This window comes from Suillus subaureus (assembly GCF_016647635.1).
Source record: "Suillus subaureus strain MN1 chromosome Unknown BJ212scaffold_445, whole genome shotgun sequence".
In the NCBI taxonomy this organism is placed as follows: Eukaryota; Fungi; Basidiomycota; class Agaricomycetes; order Boletales; family Suillaceae; genus Suillus; species Suillus subaureus.
Window position 1 is genome coordinate 1 of NW_024539001.1, and position 15333 is coordinate 15333.

Genomic DNA, 15333 nt, shown 5'->3' on the forward strand with positions numbered 1-15333 from the left:
CAGGAGTTGACTGCCATGTTTGGCCATGAGGTGTCTGCAGCCAGTCTCGTCCACCACGCATCTGTAGCCAGCTTGTGCTGTGTGAAGTCCGCAGCCAGTATTGCCCATTTTTAGTTTGCAGCCAGTCTGGGCCAGTCAGTGTATGTAGCCAGTCTCGACCACTACTGGTCTGGAGCCATTTTCGGCCACTCTGGGTCTGAAGCCAGTCTCACCCACCTTGAGTTTGTAGCCATTCTCACCCCCTCTGAGTCTGCAGCCAATCCTCCCCACCCCAGGTCTGCAGCCAGTCTCCCCCACAATCTTGTTTGCAGCCAATTTGACCACTCCTTGTTTGCAACCAATCACACCCACCCCTTGTCTGCAGCCAGCTTCACACATGTGGGGTTCACAGCCAGTCTCATCCACCCTGGGTCTGCAGCCAGCCTCACCCACTCCTAGTCCTTCATCCAATCTTGTCCACTCCTGGTCTGCAACCAGTCTTGCCCACTTCAGGTCTGCAGCCATTCTCGGCCAGTACAAGCATTTAGCCAGTCTCACCCACCTGGGTTCTGCAACCAGTCTCATCCACTGTTGGTCTGCAGCCACTCCTGCCTGTTCCGGGTCTGCAGCCAGTCTTTCCCACCCTGGGTATACAACCAATCTTCCCCACCATGGGTCTGCAGCCAGTCTCTCCCTCCTTGGGTCTGCAGCCAGGCATGTCCATCCGAGGTCTCGAGCCAGGGCTGTAGATCTGAACTGCAATGTCCCTGAAGCCATAACATACCACTAAGAATGTGAAGTGGCTCTGGCGGTTGTATGATGAAGGCTAACAAGTCTTTTAAGCTGCTTGGGTCACTGGGTGACATAGCTCAGCTATGCCTCCTCAACCCGGAGAGTACATCAAGCAGGGCATTACTTTCTGAAATATCTTGCATCATCAAATGGAAAGAGGAATGGGCGAGTAGGGTATGGGGTAAAGTGATAGGTTGTACTTCAGGAAGGCTGCAGTTTGAGGGATCCAAAACATAGTTGTGGATGGATGAATGGTGGATATTTACAGGGAGATGGCTGTCAGTCAGAATATCCACAACAGATCATAGCTGTGCCAAGGTTGTTTTGACATCCCTTCCTGGACCAGGGCCAAGAAGTTTCAAGATCTGTGAAATTGGCAGAGGATCTGCAAGGGCAGTGACAATGGACAAATGCATGTATGCTCACTTGGGGTCAGTGCATGTGGAGAGGATACAGTCATATAACTTGTACACCTCCATTCCTGGCAGCAGGTCACTTGTCGGCTCAAGCATGAGCTGCAGTCAGTCACAGGGATCATTGTCTCCATCATTGATGAACTTCATCATTGTAGAGGCCATGATGAAACATCCACCCACTCATTTTGCCAGCCGTGCAAGTTGACACCTTGGCAGCTGTGGGAAATCGGGATGGTGGCTTTGTAGCTTTCTGAAGGAATGCTCCAAGTAGATATAGATGACATTGTCAACATCTGCATCATCCAGTGAGATGGTAACAGCAATGCTAGCCCCAGAAGTATTCGCTGGTATCTTGCAGACCAGTGAGTGCATGCCTTCATTCTGCATGGCTTTATGGATGTGCTCTTCCAAGCAACTCGTGAGCAGAATGTGGATGACAGGCAGATTAGGTTCACGAAGAGCTTGGCCAAGCAGGGAGATGAGGTCGGCAAGCTCGGTGGGGGATATGCATTCATCAAGGGCATCAACAACAAACACCGAAGGTGGACACTGTGACAATCTGTGATGAAGGATCCAGAGAGGTTGGAGAAAAAGCTCCTCCATCTGGTCACAAAGGGGTCTAGAAGTGCAGGGTTGTCATGGATAGTTCTTTTCACATCCTCCTGGATGCTAGGAAAATTGCTTGCAAGCTGGTAAGTGAGTATCATGAAAAAGTAACCCATGGTGCAGTGTTTCATGTGCTTGCAAGAGAAAAAGAACAATCCCAGGAGCCACTTTTCATTGGTCACTTGCTCTTTCACTTTCAAAGCTCTCATCATTTGAGCAACACTAAATGCGACAGCAGACTTTCCAATGCCTGCTGTGCCATGTGGCCAAATGAGCCGACTCTCCTTTTGGCTGTCTAGTAATCCATGGACCTTGTCAAGAAGGGTAACTCAGGTCCCTTGCAAACACTTCAGATGGGGCTGGTGCTCACAGGAGTCATACTCTGCACCCTTGACAGCGACCTGTGACAGCTTCTCCCAAGTTCCTTCATACAGTGATCAAGGATCGCCGAGAGCTATTGATGATGTCAGAGTGCAATAGGGAATACGAGATGGGAATACTGGCAATCCAGACTCATTGATGAAGGTCAAAATTAGGTGCAACAAAATTTGCACTAGTTCAGTTTGACTGTGCCGTTAGACATCGCAAGAGCGATAGTTGGGATAGACAATGTACGATGACATTAACCGAGTAGTTAAATTCTAAGAACGTTGTGGGGTGAGCCGTGGAGAGCTTATAAGTCACAAAACAATTCTTTGGCGCCAGCCTGAGGTTGTCTGAAGTCGTATAAATGCATTCGGACCATGTGGAGCTTCTCAACCGGCTCTTATGTTGCATTTAGGACCGAGAGTGCCGTTATCCGTTGTGAGTATCGCCAGCATCAGAATAGACTCGATAATCTAGCGAGTCTACATAGCATCAGAATCAGAATCAGATGATCTGTCACAAGAGCCTTACTAAGCTAGTAGAACACTCTTATATAATATTCCCGGAAAGTCTTGTCTGATTTGTTCAAAAATAGTGAAGATCAAGTTGAAAATTTATTTAAGGGTACCGGGAAACGTCCAGAGGTGATCAGAACTTTTGTGTAATATAGACTTCGTCTAGGTAAATACAAACACATAGCATTGTTTAACACTTCCGCTGAGACTTCGTCTAGCTTACTTCAAGACCTATTGTTGATACCGACCTCGACTTCTTTCGAACTCTTGAGTAGACTATGGTACGTTCAAACCTTCACATGATACATTGCTTTCAGATATTCGGGAGCTGAAGCGTATGTGACAGTTGTATGGTGTCGCGGCAAACATTGAAATTGGACTGCGGCAAGTCGAGCATGTCGGTAATAAGGTGATCAATTCATAGTCATAAGATTCGTGTAATGATGCACATAATGTGATTTACAAGTTGAAAATTGCAATGCTAAAAGTGTGGAAGAAGATATGTATAAAAGATGCAAGTAGTGTGATATAAATGAACAATAATGATAATGCCAAGTTGCAAATGCAATTGTAATGCGGATGCCGATGATGATCCAGGTAATGACAACAAAATGAAACATGATAGTCAAGAAAGATTTCAATAGACGTTATATTCGTTCGTGAACGAGGGCTGGGGCATGGAATGCGTTGCATTATCCGGGTACTCGCAGCGGCCTTCAAAGTACCCCGAGCCATATGTCTGCAAAAACTCCTCCAGCTCAGCTGGTAGGGAGTCGTTCAGCTGGTCTCCGGAGGCAGGCTGGTACTGGAAATCCGCATCAAAGGCGGGAACAGGCTGTTGATATTTGACATCAGAGAACAGTTCTGGGTCGAATTGCGGCATGTCGAAAGTGGAGAGATCGACGGGGACAGTTGAGGGCTGCAAGTGGTTGGAGGTCGGGATAGGGAGCTGAGAGGCCTGTTCGTGAACGGAGGCGAAGCTCTCGGCAGGGAAATCAGGGAAGAGTCGCTCCCAGGAGAGTTCGGCGAGTTCGCCAGAGAATTTAGAGATACCGGAATCGCTGGACTCAGTAGGTGAGAGCGAATTACAGGGAATGCGGCCTGCGAGTTCGTGGAATATTAGCTCATTCAGATCCAGCGATGCAGGCATATCTTCCTCGGGCCTCATGGACCGAGTAGATGGGTAAGGTGCAGCAGCGGACCGTCGAGCAGCTTTTCCCCCGAGGTTGCGACGCGCCTTGGGCTCGTAGCTGTGTAGGTGCTTGCGGTGACGTGTCAAGCTTGCTGGATCGGTAGTGGCAAACGCACATCCAGGGTGAGGACACGTCTTCGAGCGTTCACGGGTGTGGGTCCTGATGTGCGTCTGCACGTTGGACTTCTGGAGGGTCTTGTAATGGCAATCAGGGAATGGACATGCGTGCATACTGATGCAGATAGTAAACGGGTCAGAAACCATCTAGTAAAATAAGGTACGAGTACGTACAGAGCCTCCTTGTGTTCATCGTGCGTACGCATATGTCTAGGAAGATCTGCCTTGCGGCTTATAACCTTGTGGCAGACAGGGCAGTCAACGGGTGTCTGTGGAGAAAGTGTCATAAGTACAAGACGCATGATGTGAAGTAGGCTGGAAACGTACCGTGTTACGTCCTGCAACAGGCATCTTGTGATAGTGTTTGAGAGGAGAGAAGCGGTTATATAGGATCTGCAGGGTGGAATTAGATCCTTGAAGTGAATGAATAGTGCGTGCGTTGTGGCAAATCCACACATCTTGCGCGCTTCTTTTAAAGCACCAGGGGTGCTATGGACATCGAGTACGATTGCTTTTCTGCGGCGCGCATTTCTGCCTTTAAAGGCAAAAAGCACGAAGCAATCGTGTGCGATGGTCTGAGCATAAGGGACGAGCCACTCGGTTAGCAAGGAGGGCAAAAGAGCTGGGAGAAGGTTCGATTGCGTCTCAACACTTTTCATTTTTTACCTTGTTAGGTAATTTCTGGTTACCTGTTCGATGTGGGGATGGCTCAGTGCTCAGTGCTCAGGCCTGAAGGCCTTATGAATGGGAAGGTAGGGGCCTACAGATGCCTCCTAAAAGAGCTCCACCTCGAGGCACATCCAAATGTATTGAGGAGTTCCATTCCAGTACTAGACTTTAGGATAACGCTCGCAGTCACCGGCTAGCCATTGTCAATGAAGCTGTATTAAATGGCTCGCAGACGATGAAGAAGAACAAGACCAAGTTAGTCACCCGCGATGTATAGTATATGGCCAGCGTCACGTGAGGGCATTGAACCTCAGCTGGATCTTGATTCTGATTCCGCAAATTCAGCAGCAACGTCGTCGGGCGAGATACTCCCTGGACCTGCAAGAAGGTTATATACATCACGAGGCTTGGCCGAGAGCTGAAGTACCCACACGAAGGATACTTCAAAATCCTGTGCAATCTCGATAGTAATGCCAACCTCTTCACGAGTGAGCATGTGAGCATGTCGATGGCGGGTGGACTTCTCAGTCTCCGCGGCCTTCATGGCGGTTTGCACGAATTTTTTCTAGTGTTTCGAATGTGTCGACTAGAGATTACACCGTCACGCAGATTGTGTTGTGCAGATATCAGAGAATGTACGCTCTATTTCACCATGATCATCCATGCCCTACAATCGAGAGGATCATCACAGCAAAGACCTTCAATAAGTGGGTGGATTTTGGAATTGGTTGGATGGTTTTTCCACCATGAACTTGGGCCAGGGAGTCAACTGCAGGTGCTCTATTGAATTCATCTAAATTTTATCTCCGCGAGTCTCGGATGCCCTGCGGCCAGGTTTGCAACAAATTATCAGAAACTTCAGACCCGTGGCACGGAAAAACCACTACTGCCGTAGCGGGAACCTGCCATCCCCAATCATCAATGGTTCGCGAATGCAATGCCTGTCGCGAGTCCTCCAATCTCAAGCGCTGCTCTGGCTGTCACAAAGTCTGGTACTGCTCTGTCACTTGCCAAAAGTCTCATTGGGTACGGCACATCTTTGCCTGCAAACCCCGTCGCCCTATCACCACCGCAGACCATCTAGCGCTTGCAGTCAGAAACGACAATCTCCCGGAAGATCCACAGACTTGCGAGGATTATGGGTTTGGACGTGCATTCTCTGTGGAGAATAGGTGCAATCTTCTTGGCTTGTATATCGGTATGTACATGTGGAGTTGACTCGGTCCAACCCCTGAAACGTTATCATTTTCAGGGTTGATGGACCCGCATCGCATAGGAATTCCCCCAAAGACCATCCACGATTGGCGGGTCAGGGGCGTGCTTGTAGAAGAGATTAAAGCAGCATTCTACAAGATTCCCATCGAATCCAGAGGCGGTTACTTCCCTTGGTTCCTGCAGAACCAGCACATTCTTAATCCGTCTGCTGCTGGTGATCGCCAGTTGAACGACGAAGGGGATGCCATGACTCTGCGCGCATGGCGCTTTACCGGAGGTGCAGAAACAGATTCGCCTGCAGACATAAAAGCCCGCTTAATGAGCATGCCTCATGACAGGCAAACATGTCATGTGTTCTATGCGTTACTCTTGAGCAGATGGTATCCTGCACCAATCGATAACCTCTGGATCCCCTTCGGTTTCTGCTCATGCGCCTGTGAAGAGGAGGAAATGTATCTAAGCAAACGTTATCAGGTCCTCATTACCAAATGCACATTCGACGAATTTTGTGACGCCTTCAGCTCCGCACGTATTCTCGATCTCTTCCGCAAGAATGGAGTTGACGTAAATCTTCGCTACCTTGCGGATGTCTTGCAAGACCACGATATGCATAAATCTGTCTGGGACCTCAAGCAATTTGCGGTCCAGACCAATGAACAAAATCCGAAGGGCCAAATGGTGAATTCCGTTGCGTGCGATTATGGGTTCATGAATTGCAAGAAAGATGCTGAGGTACAGGCGCTGAAGAAAGTTTATAGGACATTTTTTGAGCGCCGTGATGCGGATCCGCTGATGCTGCACGATGCTGCGATACGCGGAAACATCTTTGGGTACCTGGGGAGTTTGATGAAGCTGAACAGGAAGCACGAACGCCTTATGAAGAATCCGTATCCGCTCCCTGTGCTGGAGTGAGATCACAGGCAAATGACTTGGTTTCTGACATGTCATTGTTGCCATCTTTGAACTCTCACACAGCTCTCCTTTTCTTGACTCCTTATGCTCTCAGATTCCATTGCTCCATGATCAACAGATGTATAATTACACTTCGTAGACTCGTATTCACCTCACTTTCCATGCTCATAGGTGGAATGGTTGTCTCGATAACATGTACAATATACTGTGACTGTGCCCACACCGTTAGATGTGCAATCCATACTGCCGCCTCCTCCAATTCGATGGTCAGTCAGGTTGCATGAAGCCACTTTGGTTATTTCGTTTTGTCCAGCGTTGTCTGGTCTGTCATCATGGCGTGAATGGCATTCAGAATGGCATCAGATATCATATTGACAAGAAGTATGTATTGTATTCACCCCCACTCCCGATGGCGGTGATCCAAGCTGATCTTCATGTCACTGTTTGCATACTAATACTAACTAATAGTATATCCATAATCATAAGTATTCATCACTGACGAGAGGTGATTCCGAGAGAACATGAATAAAAAGATGGAGAACGAAAATGAAACAAAACGAGGAGCATGAATGACAAATAGAAGTAATGCGCACGGGGAAGACGTCGGAATAAAATGATGGAATAAAAATCGTCCACTCACAACCAATACGATATATACCAAAAAGTCTTGCAAAGCTTATAACCATTCCTGTTCATTTCCGGTAAGAAAGGTGCGCCTAATAAGATCGTGCATGTCTTACTCTGCCTGTCTCTCCGAGGTCTCCAGCGGGAATAAATAGATGTCCCGTGCTAGCGTGCATGACATGTTGCTCGACACTTATGGGCGCCGCTATTCGCAACCACTCAGTCCATTGACCACGACGGCGACCAGCACCCCATTCCCGCGGGCAAGTTGTCATCGACCACCGAAGCCGAGCACTTCTTTATGATAAGGTTGCGCAGAATCTCGCTTGACTGTGCAACGCGACGAGTAAAGTCTTCTGGAATGCCTGGATATTCCTGAATCGTTGTGACACATGCATGGCCTACGAGATCCATGCTGTTGAACATCTCCTTGTGAGCATCCCACCAGCTCTCCATGGGAGTCGTAGACTCCAATCCTGTGACGACGACGACGATTGGGACTCTCTTCTTCCGGGAGGTCCCAGAGTAAACAGTATTGTAGGTGCCAAGGATGGCGCGAGGGGAAGTCGTGTAGTGCATGCAGTACACCAAAAGGTCGATACCACCCAATGGTGACTTGAGGCTCATGAGCTTGTTCAACAAGCTCTTCAGCTGTTGCTTCGCTTGCTTGGGTGTCACCGTGCCTGCAGTCCCCTCGTTGAGACCCGCGGTATCAAACAGGGCGAATTTCTGGCCAGAAATGTCTACTGAGTAACGTTTATATTCAGGGGTGCATCCCGGCGCATCATTGGAGGTCCTTGCGACCTGCTCTTGCGCGATGACATTGATGATTGAACTTTTCCCTGAGCCGGTTTCGCCGAATATGACAACGTTTTTTTCCCGCGGATGCGTCTGCTACATTTTATCAGTAAACTTTCTTTGCAGTGATGCTAGCCAAGAAGTAGAGCACCTCATTAGTATCGCCAGTTTTTAATTTGAGGAATATGTGCTGATCGTTAACATCCGAATGTAATGCTTCAGAATCGCAGTCAGCAGACGATGACATTGCTCAAGGTGAGGACTCACTAAGCTGCCCGCCTTCTGCGAGCAATTGCTCGAAAGTCGTGTCAAATGTACACACGACCTCATACTGATCGAGCACTGGTCCAGGCTCATCTGAGGCGCGAATTTCGAGGTGAACTGCTTTAGATTTGAAGAAGGACATAAGCCACTTGGAAAACGCCTGAGGACGCTCATGTATGCTGAGGGTCTGGTTCCAAGAAACGCTGCAGTCGGCCATTTCCGCCTTGATGGTGTTGTACTGGCCATAGGGAGTAGAGATATGGACATAATGGCCAGCGGGTATGCGACCAGGCGGCATGGGAAGGCCCGTGACAGCGATAGATGTAAGTATCATGGCTGCCTTGCTTAAAGAGTGACAAGTGCCAGCCTGAGTTGGTGAAATAGAGAAGAAGAAAAAGCAGGATAAGTTTGGTTATTTGTAGTAGGAATTAATGGAGCTTTATAATGGCGGCACACGCCAAGGCTGCGTCCAATCAAGTTCGAGTGTTTGTACGCGGCAGTACGAGAAGCTGGCCACCAAAGAACGGTAACGCTCAGCTGCCATAACGTCCGCTACGCCGGCATGTCGAAACAACCGTGGTCTGCAGTGCTCGTAAAGTCAGAACCTGCACTGCCTATGCCTCATCGAGCGTAGTCAGACCATATATAGAAGGAAGCTAGAAGACTCTGGACTCGAGTCCTTGCCCATGATCAATCCACTTGTTGATCGCATCTTTCATCATCTCACTTAGCGTTAATTGCTCTCTTGCAAGCTGCAGGAAACGGTCGACGGTCGAATGCTTGAAAATTCTGGTTACCAGTAGGAAATGCCTCGATATCGAATATGAGCTTATAGCGACCGGCCGTGACCCTGACCTCATTTTCCTGCAGCTGTGCAATCGATATCGGTACCCCATTATTGCGTCATTTACATATCGTTGGCAATCATTAAAATCGCATCTCCCCATATAGTCTCTGCGACCTTGCAAGGCGGTACCATCAATATCATTATTTCAACTGTGTGGCACATTGGATTCTCTTTGGGGCGCAGACTATATAACTTATCTCGAGCACCACAGCCCACCCCGTCTACTAAATAGACTGGTAATGTGACATCTACCTTCCAAACTATACTAGTTGCGCCGCCCTTTTGGTCCCTTCAATGTCCACACGCCCCTCTTAAACGACTCACACGACCTGAAGCCAGTCCTCAATATTCATCGGCCCAATTACCACCGCGCTTAAGTAGAGACATTTATATTTGCTTGTATGTGTTACAAGCTTTTCTATGTGGAAGGAGCAATCTTCGGCCGGAGCATCAACAAATAGCAAAATATACGAGCAAGGACGGATTATAATGTCAATTTTTGCACACGATATCCGCGGGCGCATGATAGAGCTGTAGCTGCATACTACTTGGGCTGTTGACAGGGTGAATTACTTGAGACTTGAGTTCCATTGATAAAGTTGTCCGCTCGGAACGTTGAAGCAATAACCCAGGGATGTGATACGTGTCTCGTGATCATGAGTTGAACTGGCGATGCCAACCTGAGCATTGCGCATTAACCCCCTTACAACGCGCTTGGCACCGCGAGACATTCTGACATCTGCTTGAAGATGTTCTTTTTTGTCAAAATGTGGTCACTGCGGTGCAATTCTGGAAAGTGGTACGCATGTAGTGGAGGAATTACAGTTGTGATAATCGTCGCCATCTATATTCTCTGATCTTGAACAATAAAAGATCTCGCATCGAAGGAGTAGCTGCCGTCCTCCTCACTTCTAGTGAGGTCGTTTATATGACAGCCTGCGAAGGAGAGATCCACTACGGACAAGTCAAATTTTAATTTGGCAAAAGATCTTCAAAGATGTAGCAGCCGGAGTGGTCGCGACTCGCGAGTATAGTTTGAGATGATTTTGTGCACGGCAGATTAAAAGATAGCTTTTATCTTTGGCCAGGGTATTGTCTCCATTCGCGACCCATCCCGCCGCGATTCGCAGCTGAAGCTGCGAGGGTCCTTAAAATGGTCCTGACAGAACAGCCCTACAGGGCGCAAGAACTCGAAAACAAACAACTAATCATTAGAGCCTGCAGATATCTTCACCCACTTTATATATGGGAATGTTATGGAGACCAATAGAATGAAGACAGCCGTTCCGTCTATCGAGGGAGGGTGTAGTCGTGAAATATTATTTTGGTGCCACGCAGTTCATGCAGTCCAAAATAAGTGTGCTGTAGCCGTGATTTTATCGGTAGCGAACTACATGAGAATGGGTACGGCGTCGAACGAGCCTCTGAGACCACCGAAACTATGGAAAGCAGCCTGGACGGTAGTGAAGAAGGAGGCTTGTCTAGTGACTCTGGTCGCGAGATCCTGCAGAGCAATTGTCAGTGATAGCACCAGAATCAGGAATTATAATGTAACAGTGCAAGCATCTAGCTTCACACGCACCAAGACCACAGCGCGTCGAATACCAGAAAGTCTCCTGTGTCGGGCTGAGAGAAAAAAAAAACCATAGCCCACCGCGAGGGTCGAACTCGCAGCCTTCAGATCACAATCGCCTAGCAGTAAGAGTCTGACGCTCTATCCGATTGAGCTAGGCGGGCAGTATGGAATCGCTTGCCCTGTCTCTTACGAATGAAGAGGCTCCGAACAGGAAAAGGACTCAGTATTGGATCAAAAAACTGAGGGAGAATATTTGACGGGGAGAGGAATGAATACGCTGATTGAGACAGGGAATAAAGCGTGAATGTGCATGAAGCATGTAACAGGGAGTGATTGCGTGTATAAAATAAAAGGATGAGTACGCACGAGAGTGACGTTGAGAGTCATATCTCGATACTGTCAAATGATTCCTGAGACCAACGTGTTGTAGAAAGCGACCTGGACGGTGGTGAAGGAAAGTGGGCGCTTGTCAGAACGCCTTGGTACTAGCCATCGTGGCGACACGGGCGCCTGTCCCCTCCGTTGAAAACTTGAAGTTACAGGATGCGGCCACATATACTGGTTTCACGGGCCTGAGGATAGTGTTGGCATCAGAATCTGGCACATGCTGACCGTGATGCCTACACTAACCCAGTGCTAGTGCTACTGGTACGTCTGTTACGATAGCCTTCTCTGTACCAAGGCTACGCAGTCAACATCAGCGCACTGAAAACCAAGCCTCGAAATCAGATCATCATGTAGAAATGAAGGAGAAAAAACAGTAGCCCACCGCGAGGGTCGAACTCGCAGCCTTCAGATCACGATCGCCTAGCAGCTAGTAAGAGTCTGACGCTCTATCCGATTGAGCTAGGCGGGCGATATCAGGGCGTCTATTAAAACCGTTAAAAGCGCCACCTCGGCTAATACCGCGTAGGACATTAAACCTTATTTCAGCCACTGTACAGTTTTTCCAAACACGGCAACTCTGCCCATGGCGGGTGATTTCTGATTAGCAAGGCCTTCAACGCAAGCAACAGTCCGGCAAGGTAAGCCAAAGCCTACGCCTTCTCGCTACACAGTCCAACCTTCGTTTTAGCCTCAAGCAAAAAGTTTCAAAATGACCCACGACGCTGTTTGGTTCTCTCGTCCTAGAAAGTTCGGAAAGGGTGCCCGTCAGTGGTGAGTTGCGCAGGATCGTCTACATCATGGGTCGTTGAGTGATGGATATGTAGCCGCCTCTGTGCTCACCAGGCCGGTCTCATCCGCAAGTACGGCCTTGACTTGTGCCGTCAATGCTTCCGTGAAAAGTCAGCTGCCATCGGTTTCGTGAAGGTGAGTGCCATAGCGTTTGAGCGTGTTGCAGCAGCTCATGTTCGACGAATAGAACCGGTGAAATGTATCCAGTCGCGCACCTGCATCTTATATCATCGTCCTCTCGTCACGCTTCTTTATCTTGCCAGATCATTCGGTCGTCTTGTATGCCACTATGATAATATGCCAACAAGACTAGCATGAAATGCATCTACTATCCAATGCAAAACATCACCTCGTACCACTCAGATACGACTTCGGTGCTTGTTATAGCACACAAATGGGTCATCTTGCTGGTTTGAACAAGCACCACTGCATTGAGTGGTTCAGTGAGGGTATCATAAGAATGATAATACGTGAATAAGTATACCCTTGACTCGGACCGGCAGATTGAGCATAAGACCCAGGAAACAACGACGTCATAGATTGGACAATAAGTACAAAGGTAGTGCTGCGACGGTTTAACCATTAAACAGACATTGCTTTAGATGACGGGGAAGATTAAGGCTATACAAATGGGGTGTGGCAGATAAGAAAGATGTATCGGAAAGCAACTAATAGCAATGAGGGGGTTGGAATATGCCGATGCGAAAGTACAAATGCGCAGTGGTATGATAGAAGTCGGCCCTTGCTCATGCTTGAAAAATCTCCTGGAAGATAGTGAGATCGAGCCGACATGCTTGTGAGGTATCGAGCGTCGAACGCAAGGACATAGAATATACATTGAAACCATTAAAGAGTGACTGCGCAGGTGCGCAAAGAACGAAAGAGCAGAAACGTCCAAAGTGGCATGTAATATGCCTGCTCTACATGCCATAGCCGTAGCTCTGATAAGGATCATTCAATGACCCGGCAACACCGACCGTGCCAAAAGGGCTCACGTTAGCATATCCAGCAACGCCTGTGTAGCCAGAGGCGTGGGTATGAGGGGGCGTCAGACTCGCACTATGAGGAGAGGTGCCTTGTAAGACATATCCGTCGATTGAACGCGCCTGAAGGCCGTGCATTTGGGGGCCGAGGTGAGAGTGGGCATAGGAGCCCTGGCCTTGCATACCATACAAGCCTCCCTGGGCGTAGACATCAGCCACACTAGTAGGGTGCATTCCTTGAGGGATGTGCCGGGCTCCTGCGGAGTGGTGACCGTGACCAAGATGACCGGGATTGCCACCATGATGACCTTGGCTACCCATGGGCATCATGCCCTGAGGAGCATGGTAGCCGAAGTTCTCAGCGTTGGCCTGTTCCCGCTGCAACTTGTTTTGGATCCGTTTGCCGTAAGGAGTGTTGCGAATCAAAGGAAGGACTGGGCGAATGCCTTCAACGAGAAGCATACGCTGCGCAGGCTCGGCATAGTCTAGCGCGGTCTACAAGAATGTCCAGCCCAAATCACAAATGGGCGAAAGAAAAATAGTACCTGCACACAATAGTTGCCATACGAGTCGCGAAGAAGTTTCTCCAAGCGGGAGCGGTTGAGTAGCTCTTCAATCAAAATTTTCCTGGTACTATGTTCGGCCACACGGATGCACTAGTCCCAGTAGGCATGAGAACGATCATCGAGATGAAAAAGACACTCACTTTCTCAATGACATTGGAGCTAAACTTCTGAACAGAAAGCGCACAAACATTGCCCGTGAATTGCCGAATAACGGCATCGCTAAAACGATTGTCGTTAAGATCCAAGATATATTGGACAACCTGGTAACGCTAACTGTCAGGTATTGTAACAGATGAGCAACGGGGGTACTAACATAGTTGCCATAAGGGTCTTGAACGAGCGTCAACGCGTTATAAGTGATTTCATTCACAAGTTGGACACGCTGATGGTCCGAAGCATGATCGATGCAGCGCTGCAGCACGCAGCATCCGTGGCGGTGGGTAGCGACCTCAACGCAGTTGGCAGCCACTGCGTTGTATATGAACTGCCGCACCAGCGTCAGTTTACCAACACCACGGTACAACACCGCCACACTCCTCACCTGGTTATCTTCCGGTGCAAGCTTGTTGAGACATTTTTGAATTACGTGGTTTCCGTTGAGATCCTTGATGAGCACTACAACATGAAGGCTGAGTGCAAGAATAATAGAATGAATCTGAGTGTTGTATCTATGATCAGTCTGCGCTCTACTGTAAGTCTGGAAGATAAAAATCCGCTAAAGCGACTTGCCTGGCGTCTAGTGGACAAGAAATCAATCATTTTCTGTACTGCACGCGTACCGTGCATGTTCAACGAAATGTTAACGAGATCCTGAGCGACGGACTCGCAAATGACGTTTCGTTGATCATCTGTGGAAAACTCGAGGAGCTTTTGGCACAGGTAGTTGCCAAAGGGGTCGGTCATGAGGTCCGCAAAATGACCGAATGTTTCGCGGAAGATCATGTCCCGGTGTTCAGGAACACCTTCCTCCAGCTTCTTTTGCAGGTAACGGCAGCCATGCTGGTCTTTGCAAAGTGTGGGTATTTCGCCCTGAAGGTCTTCAAGGCGTGTGCCAGCGAAACGGTTCACTACATAAAAGGTAAGTGAAAAATAACTAGCTTGAGAAGACAAATGGCCTTACTATCCATGTCACCCCTCTTGTGCTTTGGACCGTGTAAACCGTTCATCTTTCCATCAGCGCCATTACCACGACTAATGTGTAGTCCATATCGGGTCCCATTGTGGTGGTAAAGGGCGGTCGAGCCACTCGCACCGTTGACGCTGTTACCAGACCGGGTACTCGAGTCGAGATCATACGAATTAAACCGACTGCTGTCCATTTGACCGTTCAACCCATAAACATCCTCGACGCCGTATTGTTCGAAACCCATTGAAACATTGTCGTACTGGCCGGATGACATGCGAGAGAGAGATGGTTGATGTCACTCTTGCCAGAGTCCTCAATTATCGGGTAACTACCTTGCGAAGAAAGCCGTCCGCTCAAAGCCTGAGAATCAGGAGTATGAGGAGTACCAGGAGTCTGCAGAAGATGCCCGTTGCCACCGTTCGCCATAGATAGAGGCGTAGCTGGTACTGAGCGCGTCGTGCTCATGGCAGGGGAGCCCCGCTAGATCCAGGTGCTTGCCCAGTTGAACCAAGAGACGCTTGTGCATGTTTGGCCGGCATGTGGGGTCGCAGCGCCACCACCAAGGCTGGTGACAGCAGACAAATCGATAGGCGA

The 15333-nt window shown here is 48.7% G+C and overlaps 1 protein-coding gene and 2 non-coding genes across 3 annotated transcripts; 1 reads left to right on the forward strand and 2 right to left on the reverse strand.

Moving 5' to 3' along the window:
• Positions 1-10959: 10959 nt before the first annotated feature.
• BJ212DRAFT_t159 lies at positions 10960-11049 on the reverse strand. The gene has a single exon. It is a non-coding gene; the product is annotated as a tRNA-Lys (tRNA).
• A 601-nt stretch (positions 11050-11650) lies between these two features.
• On the reverse strand, positions 11651-11744 carry BJ212DRAFT_t158. The gene has a single exon. It is a non-coding gene; the product is annotated as a tRNA-Lys (tRNA).
• A 240-nt stretch (positions 11745-11984) lies between these two features.
• Positions 11985-12260, forward strand: BJ212DRAFT_1490418 (ribosomal protein S14; the record flags this gene model as incomplete). The annotated part of the gene is made up of 3 exons (XM_041341460.1): positions 11985-12046; positions 12100-12199; positions 12252-12260. 3 exons carry the CDS (start codon positions 11985-11987, stop codon positions 12258-12260), a joined length of 171 nt encoding a protein of 56 aa, XP_041185000.1.
• Between the last annotated feature and the right edge of the window lie 3073 nt (positions 12261-15333).